Source organism: Filicampus tigris, chromosome 21 (assembly GCF_054856515.1).
Source record: "Filicampus tigris isolate MCC_2025a chromosome 21, RoL_Ftig_1.0, whole genome shotgun sequence".
Classification (NCBI taxonomy): domain Eukaryota; kingdom Metazoa; phylum Chordata; class Actinopteri; order Syngnathiformes; family Syngnathidae; genus Filicampus; species Filicampus tigris.
This window is the reverse complement of record NC_141237.1, coordinates 1774850-1786911: the sequence shown is the minus strand read 5'-3', so window position 1 is coordinate 1786911 and position 12062 is coordinate 1774850. Positions and strand designations below refer to the sequence as shown.

The following is a 12062-nucleotide window of genomic DNA, read 5'->3' as shown; positions in this document are numbered from 1 at the left end:
CATCTCAACCTGTGCCAACATCAATTTCTTGAAATATCAAAACAAATCGCCTCACTATTGTATGGTCATGAAGCGTTTTCCTCTTTGAGTGCGCACCTATGGAGAAGAAAATGGTCATGTCCATAAAATCTCAAATATTGGCGATCCTTTTGATATTGACAAAACAAGTTTGTTTTTTTTAACTTCACGTTTCGTTTTGAAAAACGAATTCGGACGGTTTTACATTTTTCGTATCTGCTTCCAAACCCAATATTCAATGGCCAAAAGTTGTCTTAAACTCCTGCCATACCGAATCTGCTTCTGTTAGCAACGAAAAGGTTTCGATCATGACAAACCCTAGTTTTGACGCCCACCCAAAAGAAAAGCGATCGATGAAAAAAACTGTCCACCTCTTGTTCACCGCTAGCTGTTGCCATGGTTACAAGGCACGCACACTGTCGTCGTTTAGCATTCTGAAGATAGCTTCACATTTAAACGCAGATGTGTTGCCCTTTCCCGTGTCCTCGTTAATAGTTATCACAGAAGAAGATAATCATACAACACCCTGGACTGCTACCAGCGTACCGTTTAAAGGTTTATTTACCGTAACATCGGTGCTAATTTTGGTGAGCATGTCTGCCTTTTGCTGCATGATAGCATTTAGCTGGCGGACGTTCGTTGTTTAATCACTTGCTTTACATGCCAGTGTTGCATGGAACAATAGCTTGGAGTGACAATTAAACAACCTGAAGTAAAAACTTCTGCCTCTTACTTGTAGAAGTGGTTGAAAAGTGCCCTGCCCTGAGATCATCTTGAATGTAGTCGATCGATGAGAACGCGTTTAGTTAATTTGCCTGAATTCAGATGACTACTACCGTTTGACAATTGTACACAGACTTCTGTATTGTTAATTCATATTTGACAAGATCGATATCATACCTCGGGTCAGTAATCCAGTCTTCCTGTTGATGTTTCTAAGATCTCTGTCGCCATCTCCCGGTCACTAGGAGAAATGCTTTCGGTGACAACTTCCGGGAATCTAAAACCAATGAGCCGTATTTCGATTTGTGTCTCGTGATGTATTCTATTTTTGTTTTAGGATGAAAAGTTGAACATCAAACTGTTTTTAGACATTTTCTTACTCGTCAGGGACACCAAATTAGAAAATCGAGCTGTATTTCAATTTTGACATGAAAACGAAAATCAAATAACGAGTCGTTTTTCAATTTTTCATATCTTGTTTCAAACGTAACAGCCAATGACCAAAAGAGACAAGGACCGTATTGCAATACATCATGTGGCTATAGTTGCACTCGGTAGAGGGTAGCAGAGGAATATTATAACGCCGCATCGTTGAAGCTGAGTTACCATGGCAACTCCCAGGTTTTGCGCAAAGAATCATCCGGGGAGGATGGCGTACACGGTTGAGTTCATTTACTTCTTCAGGCTATACACGTTTTGTGCATTCTTAAAGAACTCAGCGAGGGTTTCTATGCGCTCCCACATCATTCGCAGCGGAAATCCATTACACTCACCGCGCTCGTCGTATTGATCCATCTCGTCAGGTGATGCTATGAATTTCTGCCTCACAGCATCAACTCGGGTGGCCCAGACAAGTGTAAATAATGATATATTCACGTTGCAAACCATCTCGTGCATATTTTCGGGAGTGTTGTTGTATATAACGTGTTTTTAGTGGTTCTCTAATTCATACAAAAGCCTTGCTCCTCATTAGGATGGCAGGTGAGCCGGAGTCTCGCTCAGCTGACTTCGGCTGAGAACTGGACGACAGGTCCCCATTGGTTGGCTGGTTGGTTGGAATTGAAATGTGTACTTGTACTTGTTTGGAATCTGAGTTTTTTATGTATGACCGTTCATATTCTCCACCATCCTGCAGCCTGACTCATCTCTCCCTTATAACGGGCAAAAAAAAAAAAGAGGAAGGCAGAAAATTGCTTTTGCAGCTCCTGTTTTGGGCATGCTAGAAGTTCACCTTAGCCAGCGCTACTGTTCACGGGAGCCTCAAACCAAGGTTGTTTGCATCCAATTGTTTGCCAATCTTTTCTGTGCTCGCGCAAACAAAATGATTGCCTTCATCCCAGGAGCGTTTGTGACAAATAAAATATTCTGCCACAAGACGTTTCTGGAGCAGAAGTGGCAAAACCTGCGCTCAAGGGCCACGTTTTATTTTTAAAACAAACAGATGGGCCAGGTCGTTAGATTAGGAACAATGAAATCCATCCCTCCATCTTCTGTCGCACTTATCCTGTTCAAAGTCAAATCGAGTTGGAATCCATCCCAGTTGTTTCATTGCATTACGTGTAATTAATTTCGTCACATTATCTAATAAAATAAATACATGTTAACTATGCAATGTAGGAATGTTCCCATTGTGGCAGTTATTGACCTCGAGGCTTTTGCGCAATAAGCAATCCTGGAGCTTGGCAACATATTTCTTATATGGTCACTGATGATGCACTCAGTTGGATGGCTGAGCAAAGAAAATTAATTCTGCCGAGAGGAAAAAGAAACAACGGTCAAGGAGTTTTCCTCTGCGGACTCTTCAAATGACTCAGATGCTGTGAAATGATTCCCTGTAACCCCAAAATGTTGGCTTCCGAAAAATGAATTCACCGGTTTGAGTCTTCACAAGAGGTGAGAGAAGTGCGATTGCTCATCCTGCGACGTGCGTTATCTCCAGAATTACTATGGAAACCAAATCGTCTTATCCGGCAAGCGAGTGTCCACCAAAGTGTACACTTCGCACACATTCATTTACTTGTGACACAATTAAGCATTTAGCTGTCAAGGCACTTCGTCAGCCCCCGACCACCCCCGACGACCAATCACGGCTCAGATTCATAAAACAGCTCAGCCGTGATTGGTCGTTGTGAGCAGTTGTGATGTCATTTTCAGTCCACAGAAGACAAAATGGCCGCCCCCACAGATGGCTAAAAATGAGTGGATTAACACTTATTCCACAAACGCAATAAGAACATATTCTTGAAAAAAAGATGTTTGGGTTGACTTCCGCTTTAAGAATCCATAGAAACGCGCGTTCGCCCCTGCCAAGTATGGAGTGGCTAATGCTAATGCTGCTGTTTGCCCTCCACGATGGCCGTCATCCTTCACAATGTTGACCCCGCAAACAGGAAGTCGCCGATTGGCTGAGTCGAGAGCTCTCCGTGCCAGCTCCAAAATATAAAAACAATGTGAAACGAGTGCACTCTGCTTTGTTTGCTGGGGGAGGCAAACCCAATTAGCTCTTAATGACTTATTCTGAGAGTAGACCCGCGAATGATCCTTTCATCATCTCGGAGGACAATTTTAATATTCCAACAGAAACGCCAAACAGAAATAATGAACTCCCCAGCCTCCGCGGCAATCACGCACCAATGATTCGATGCAAAATGTCTGGTACTCCTTCTACTCGACACGAGGCCACAAAAACTTGCCGCCGACAGGAAGAAATCTTGAAGAGAGCCGGTCCGGTCTCAGTGTGGCGCCGACGTTTGGGTGAAGCAGCTTGAGGCTCATTTTGATTTTCTTCACAATTGTTTGCTTGTGATCAGGAGGTGTCTCTGAAAATGCATCAAATGATTGTGAAAAGGTTTGGAAACAAACATTTGATGGCGGAGGCAAAAAGTCTTTGCAATTTGCTTGTTTCCCATTGGCCAAATTTCCTTGTGGGAGTTAGCCCTGAAATTCACCCAAAACCACCGATTTCCCTTTCAATGTCCTGCGTGGGTCCTTGAGACGTCTTTGTGTCCCCCCCGATATCCCGATGATTGGTGAACTGGTGTCTGGGGATCATTTTGTTGTACTTTTTCAAAATTCGCAAACTTTGGCGCAAAGCCCCGCGCACATTCGAGAACGTAGGCAAAAATAAAAAAAAGAGATCGGCTGAGGAACAACAAAATGATGTTTGGAGCATCAACACTCTTTGCCAATTGGGACTCATTTCGCCAAATTTCCTAGTCGGAGTTGAGCCTTGGAACCAAAACGCCTGACTTCATGTTCACTTCCCAACGTGGGGCTTTTTATGATCGACACGTTAGCCCAAATTTGTGTCTGGAACCGGTGTTTGGCGCTCGATATTTTTCCCAATGTTTCAGGGTCCTAAAATGGGTCCATGCTTCCTGTTTTTATTACAACATTTTCGAAAACAGACATTTTGTTTTGTTAGTTTTTTTGTTTTTTTGTTTTTTTTTGGGGGGGGGGGGCGCTCACAGCGAGAATTGGAACACGCTGTGCTGCCTGTGAGTGCGTCGTGACAATGTTCGTGTTATCTACGATGAGGAGTGAACAGTTACTTAAGTGAGCGGAGCATCTTCAGCGAAAGAACAGGAAACAATCATGCGAGCACTGAGGCTCTTCTGTCTGAAAGCTGTCATCAGAACGGAGGGTTGAATTTTATCCGCCTTGTTCCCTGGCTTGCATCAAGGCTGTTAAGTTAACCCAAAGTGCGGTCATGAATCCATTTTCTACATGCAAGGATCAAGGCTACGCTGGGGTCGATGTTTTTTCTTTTTTTTTTTTTTTTTCAACGCTGGGATCTATGTATAACGCTAGTCACTCTAAAACCATTTGGGTTCAAAATAACACCATTTTGGACCGATCCAATACTTGGGTCAAAACAACAACCCAAACAATTGCTAGTTTTGCACAAAACAATGCAAGAAGTTGGGTCAAATTGAGCCACATAGTGGATCGGTCCATTGTTGACCCAAAAATGGTGTTATTTTTAACCCAACTGTTTTTAGAGCGTTTGATTGAGAGTTGGCAGGTTTCGGCACATTCGGCGTACACGACCACAGCAGTTGAGTTGAGTTTTACGTGGGAAAAGTGCTCTATCAATAAAATGTGATCTGATTTGATTTTTGACAGCGTTGGATCGTGGAAACGACGACTCGATTTTTCATGATTTTGTTGTTTGTACACGATGATTTTTTTGGTATCATATTTGGAGGGGATGTTAACAGCATTACTCTCTGTGGCGTGTCAGATTTTATTTTCACTTTATAAGGGCTTGGAAAATACAACCAGAAGGACTTTTTGTGTCTCACAATGCAAGCTTTTTATGTTCTGAAAAAAGAAATCCAATTTTTATGTAACTGTTGTTGTGTTATTGCCGTCTCTCGTCTTGTTTTTTTTTTTTTTTTTTTTTTGGTCACTCGGCAACCGCCGCCAAAGCGCCGAGTGAAGGTTAATAAAGCCACGCCGCGCATGCACAGTGACTCATATTCACCACTTTGCACTTATTTGTCGGATGATTTAGGGAGTTTAGGCCAATTTATTCCATGCAATGTCGCATAAGATTCGCCAGCATGAACGGCCACTTAAAGCTGCGACGCGCTCGTTAGGGCGCAAGTCAGATGTCACAAAGTCTCGCACGACCACTGTGAGGGAGAACATTTATTACAAGCTGGCTTTCAACAACATCTTTCAAGCAATTAGCCTCTTTGTACTAACGGGAGTCACACCCGTTGAAAAGTTGCATTCGGACGAACATCCGAATCTCGAGTGAGAATTCTGGCATTGAGACGTGCTCTTGTGCTCGTCACGGTACAACTATGTACAACATCCGCTCAATTTTGTACACCTCACTGACGCGTTCCGCTGGATCCATTTTGATTTATTTATTTTTTTCGCTTTCAAGGAAATTTAAAAAAAAAAAAACGTTTTGAGAATAGCTAGCAGTGCTGTCCCATCCTTTTCAGTTCAAGTTGCGTTGATGCTAACGTACGTGTTTTTGGGAACGCGCGCAGAAGCCACACTAGCCCGAGAGAGTGCACGCAAATTTGGGGCGAGCATGTCAACCTCAAAACTGTGAAGCAAATGTGCTGACCACTAGACCACTGTGCTGTTCTGTTATTTAATTTAAAAAAAAAAAAAAAGGCAGCAACTGACCACACGATTTTGATCTATGACGGCCATTGCAACGCCCCGTCTTGAATTCAGTCTTTCCTTGGCCAGTGTTGTGTTGTTGCCTGCAGTTTGTCCTTCACACACATTGCAAACGTCAGCGTGAGGACAACGTCAATAGATGACTAATTGTGAGAGCGTTCCAAATGGGGCAATGCTCTCGGCCACCTGACAGGAGGTCACAAGCTGCCGGCATCTTGAACGCGGATTGCTTTTCTTTTCCATCCAAACCATTACAAAAAAAAAAAAAAGGGGGTAGAGTTTATGCAAAAAGTGTTCAACGGAATTCTTCATTTTTCCAGGAATGCAAGTCGTTGTCTCTTATTGTGACATTCCTCAAAACAGTCTCACAGTGGACCCGATGTTCTGCTCGATTCAGAAAAACATGTACAGACAGCAAACATGTGACATTAGGGTTTTTTTTTCCATTCCAGGCACATGGGGGATGTGCAAGTTAAGTGTGTGGTTTTTTTTTTTTAATTTATTTATTTTTTCCCCCTCTGCAACAGGACACAGTGTTGTACGCACAGGTGCACAATCAACTATGCATCAATTTCTCGATGTCTCTATTTGTATGCTGCATCCTCGTGAAAGCCCGAAATTGCTCTTGCATAATAACACTTGCATGCGCGAATGTAAATGTGCTGCGCAATCGTCAAGATGACTCGGAAGTTACAACGCTACGCTTGCGCCGCCATTTTCCGAGAGAGCTTTTATTCGGAGCCGCCCTCCACTCGGTGCCGTTATTGTTTCTCATCGGACGGTTTTTATTGGTTGGTTCTCGCCACATTGCTGTTGATGGTATATTACGAAATCAATTCGGCCCGCTTGGAATCGTTTGGAGCCACAATGTGCCTGGAGAGCTCAAATATAGCAAAAAATAAATAAATAATTTTACAGAGCAACATGAAAAATTGTGCACAATTTGATAATCAAAGGAAGCACAAAATAGGAACAGCTTTACGGGTGGGCGGAGCTCTGATACCTTGACAAAAATCATCGAACTCTCACAAATCAACCGCAAGATGTTTTTGTAAATTCAGCCCCGGGAGCAAGTTTAACTTTGGTAGGAGTTGAAGTATAACGACACATATATATTAGAGATGTGCATCCCTCCACAAAAGATAATTCGATACGCTTTTCGATACGCGGGGTGCGAAACGACTCGAGGGCGGTTCGATTTGAAAGCGAAACGATTTGATTCGGTTCCATATGGTACTTGGGAAAGTACTTCAAAGATATATATCCCTCCATTAAAAGACGATTTGATGCGTATCTGGATATATTCTTGAATGGAACGATTTGATTCCGTACGTTCCTTTACATGAAAAACAATTTTTCGGTTCAAACGTTTTTTTTTTTTGCTACATCCCAGTAATATGCACTTAGAGCCATTTAGACCTGATCACGTCGCCCACTTCGCCGTGTCCTTTAGGCAATAATGCAAGGTTGTAACGATGCTCATCCGTGACGCTAATGACGCCCTTGACGACTGTCTGAGCTCCTTCAACTGCGTTATCCCGCCGCTGCACGGGCATTATGCTAAACGCGCCCACATTTGCGCTTCCGCGTCTCGCTAACTCCCGACCCCATTTTAGGTCGGCGACCGCCGGTCTGTTGCGTTGGCGATCGTGTCAAGTGCTGCTTGATCTTTTGTGGGGATCACAGCATCAAAAAAGTGGCACCACAAAGGCTTGCGAAAAAACTCTTGAGTCCTTAAGTACTGCACAAAAAGTTAGGCAGTTTGGGCTTTTGGACTCAATTTCCGGATAAATCTAAAGTGCACAATGGCCCCAACAGGTGAACCTAATTTGACATTCTGTAAATTTTTGTAAATGTAATGCAGTGCTTCAGTATTTTTTGCTGTCCTGTAAGAAGGAGCTGAAGGGCAAAATGAAGAAAGTGAAGAACACTTTTTGCACGATAAATTTGCACAGACCGGGCATGGCTCTTCTAACACTTTGCAAGGCGTATCAATATGGCAGCTTGGAAGAGTACGACCGGATTAAAAAAAATGTATATATCTTAAAAAAGTGCACAACTGCCTTTCATGTCTCAAAATAGAAAAAAACCCAATTTGGATTCAGGGACAACTAACTTAATTCGAAATGAGCTGTGTCCCAATACTTTTGTCCACTTAAAGTGCGGCATGCATGGTTGACTAAAACACAAAACGTGTGCGCGCGCGGGTGTGTCTGTGTGATTGTTTGAGAAGTTCAAGGCTTCTTGCAGTGTTAGCGGAACACGACACAAATGTGTGTTGTCATGGTGACTGCAGCGACCTCAACGCAAGCGCACACAAAACACATCTCACGCGCACACATCTCACGCTAGATGTTCGGAGTGTAGAAAAAAATGAGAGCAAGATAAATCGTTTCCAAACTTTTGCCAGCTGTAATGTGTACGACTCAACTGAACAAAGGGCGTCAAACAAACAAGTGAGGTCACGTGCTTGCACAAGTGCGCACACCCTCCTCCCCATTCGACACGAGTTGGAATGTGACGCGATGGATTGTGAACACGGGGCCCATCTCCTCTTGAAAAAGGGTGCGCGCACTTATGCAACCAATTGTTTATTTCTACTTTGCCTCGTAAATGTTTTTTTTTTTTTCAGCGCAGTCGTACAGGTGATAGGTCACGTAATGGTGAAAAAAAGCTTTGGAATGATTCAATGTCAAACTACAGTGAGACAACTGACCACATTTTCACCAAGACGGACACGCCTGGACAAAAGATGCAAAAGGCTCATTTTCCATCGGCGCAATCTGGCTCGACTAATTGAACGCGACAGCGAACGCCTGACTTGGGAGTGAAAGAGGCAATTATTTGAGCACGTTCTAATTGGCCGCAAGCGTGCAAAAGCACCCGGGGGGGGGGGCGGGGTGGCGTCCGCTGCGATAAGGACGGCGCACGGCCAATCGGGGGCAGTGGGGATAAAGGCCAGCAAAAAATAGGCCCGCCGTAGCCGTCCGTCCCTCGGGCCGAGTGCTCGACTTCATTTGCCGCCTGCTCTCGTCAGACATCTGACGCGGTCATGTGGAAATGAAGTACAAACGAAGTACACTCATCTCAATTCCGAGCTCAAATCACTGGCGAAAGAAGATGGCCTCGTTCTGCACGCGCAGGATGCCAATCACGGATCCAAGACGTTGTTGCTAGTTTCTGTGCGTAACGTTTAAAGACGAGAGCAACGTCACAAGGAACATGAGGACAAGTACGTAAGTGAACGCGAGCATGTCTGTCGTAAACGTTGTTTGGCTTTAACGGGTCAGTTCCAAAGATAAAAATAAAAAAAAATGAAACACCTTCTTCTCTGGAAAAGAAACGTTCATTTTGCTCTGAAAAAACGAGACAGCGCGTGACCGCACGGACGTTTCATTACGTTACGAACGAATGCCGCCTTTGCAGTTGAAGTTTGCTGTCAAACTTGAAATGAGAATCGCAGGCGTGTATTCTTTATCCTCCCCGAAGACGTCTGACTGGCAAGCGGATTCACTGATGACTTTAAATTGCCCAGCAGATCTCAATGAACAGAATGGCATCCGAAGTCATTTTTGTCAAGGCTCGTTTAATCAGCTGACCGCTTTTGTTACGTTTCGCTCTCGGCCGTTACAAATGAGAATTTGGTGACGTTTTTGACTAACTCGTCCTTTGAGGCAGTTTTGTTGAGGGACGCGCGTTCGTCCCCCGCGCAGCCTTGAATGCATTCTGAAGAGGCTGAAAGTCTTTGTCGGCACTTGTAAAGAGCCCCCGCCGCCCCCCGCCCCCCTCGCAGGGCGATGGATGTGATTCACTTGCGTTTTCTATTTCAAACTACAATTTGGAGTCCCTACATACTTCGCAAGCATATTCTGAATGAATTTAGCCTATTGGCATAAACACACATATCCATTTTCCGTAGGGATAAAAATGTACATATCGAATGCTGTGGCTGTCCGTTTTCATTCATGAACATCTTCTCCTTCACCGGCCAATGGGAAAGACGAGCACAGAGAGCAGCGGGGGGAGTGCGGCGCGCGCGTGCGTGCGTGCGCGCGTGTGCGTGGAGGACGTATAATAGCGGCAAGTGGGAGGATCGCACTCACCGTCTCGGGGTTGGCCCTCCCTGCAGCGGCTCGCCGAGCTCACTCCGACTCCGATCCGCTCTGCCCACCTCGCGCTCCGATCCGAAGACGAGGCGGCCTTCTTGAAGATGGGGACGGCAGAGGAGCAGAGTTTTTAGCGGAGGAGAAGGAGGCATGAACGTCACGGGGCAGGAGGGGCCCGTCCCGGGCTACCACAACCGGAGCGACCGAGCCCCCCCGGCGGCGTCGGCGTCGGCGGGCCCGCGGGCTCCCGAGCAGGACCTGTCGGAGGGCTGCTCCGAGCAGCTGCTGATCTCCACCGAGGTCTTCCTGACGTTGGGCGTCATCAGCCTGCTGGAGAACATCCTGGTGGTGGCGGCCATCGTCAAGAACAAGAACCTGCACTCGCCCATGTACTTCTTCATCTGCAGCCTGGCGGTGGCCGACATGCTGGTGAGCGCCTCCAACGCCTCGGAGACGGCGGTCATCGCCCTCATCAACGGCGGCCAGCTGAGCATCCCGGCGCACCTGGTCAAGAGCATGGACAACGTCTTCGACTCCATGATCTGCAGCTCGCTGCTGGCGTCCATCTGCAGCCTGCTGGCCATCGCCGTGGACCGCTACATCACCATCTTCTACGCGCTGCGCTACCACAACGTGGTGACGCGGCGCCGGGCGGCGCTGGTCATCGGCGGCATCTGGAGCGGCTGCATCGCCTCGGGCGTGCTCTTCATCGTCTACTCGGAGAGCACCGGCGTGCTGGTGTGCCTGATCGGCATGTTCTTCGCCATGCTGGTGCTGATGGCCTCGCTCTACGTGCACATGTTCCTGCTGGCGCGGCTGCACATGAAGCGCATCGCCGCCCTGCCGGGCCGCGGGCCGGTGCGGCAGCGCGCCAACATGAAGGGCGCCGTCACGCTCACCATCCTGCTGGGCGTCTTTGTGGTGTGCTGGGCGCCCTTCTTCCTGCACCTCATCCTCATGATCAGCTGCCCGCGCAACCCCTACTGCACCTGCTTCATGTCGCACTTCAACATGTACCTGATCCTCATCATGTGCAACTCGGTCATCGACCCCATCATCTACGCCTTCAGGAGCCGGGAGATGAGGAAAACCTTCAAGGAGATCTTCTGCTGCCTGCACGCCCTGGCGTGCCCGTGAGCGCCGGGCCGCTCGGCTTACGACCGGCTACGACCGGCTCCGACGCGGGGTGGCGTTCACCGGGGGGGGGGCCTTCCTGGGAAAAGTGCAAAGTCCGGGACGCAACCAAGACCGGCAAATCCTTCTCCCCGCTTTGAAAAACGAACATCGCAGAGATGTGCTGATGTTAAAAGACTTGGGGTCAAAATTGGACGCGGTACACCCGGGTCGATTACTTGGCGACGGGAACTCGAGCCGCAAATGCGCTTTAGAACTCGGCGACTTGGCGAACGAGGCACCCCGGCTTGATTGGATCAGGCCGCATGCATGCATCTAACTGCGAATATTTTTGTTGAATTTATACTAGACAATTCTTACCATGGTGTTTCGGCAAACGCTGCACACGAGCAAAAACAATCAAACTCAAACTAAAACTGTTTTTGAAAAGAAACTAATAAAAACTTAACTAAAAAAAGGAACTCCAATCAAAATAAAAAACAACTACAATTGAAATTCCAAAACTATCATAATAACCCTGGCGTTTTGGAAAAAAAACTCAAACTAATAAAAACGTAACAAACAAAAAAAAAAACTCCAATCAAAATAAAAAACCAACTACAAATGAAATTCCAAAACTATCATAATAACCCTGGCGTTTTGGGAAAAAAAACTCAAACTAATAAAAACGTGACAAACAAAAAAAAAAACTCCAATCAAAATAAAAACCAACTGCAATTGAAATTCCAAAACTATCATAATAACCCTGGCGTTTTGGGAAAAAAAACTCAAACTAATAAAAACGTAACAAACAAAAAAAAAAAGGAACCCCAATCAAAATAAAAACCAACTACAATTGAAATTCCAAAACTATCATAATAACCCTGGCGTTTTGGGAAAAAAAACTCAAACTAATAAAAACGTAACAAACAAAAAAAAAACTCCAATCAAAATAAA

General features: G+C 45.7%; 1 protein-coding gene across 1 annotated transcript; it reads left to right on the top strand.

The window, feature by feature from the left end:
* The first annotated feature begins 10000 nt into the window (after positions 1-10000).
* Positions 10001-11253, top strand: mc4r (melanocortin 4 receptor). The gene has a single exon (XM_086021288.1). The coding sequence runs from the start codon at positions 10143-10145 to the stop codon at positions 11127-11129; it is 987 nt and encodes a 328-aa protein (XP_085877414.1). The 5' UTR covers positions 10001-10142; the 3' UTR covers positions 11130-11253.
* Positions 11254-12062: the final 809 nt, after the last annotated feature.

Excerpts from the sequence above, each read along its gene's own strand:
- mc4r (XM_086021288.1), top strand. The coding sequence starts at position 10,143 with ATGAACGTCACGGGGCAGGAGGGGCCCGTCCCGGGCTACCACAACCGG.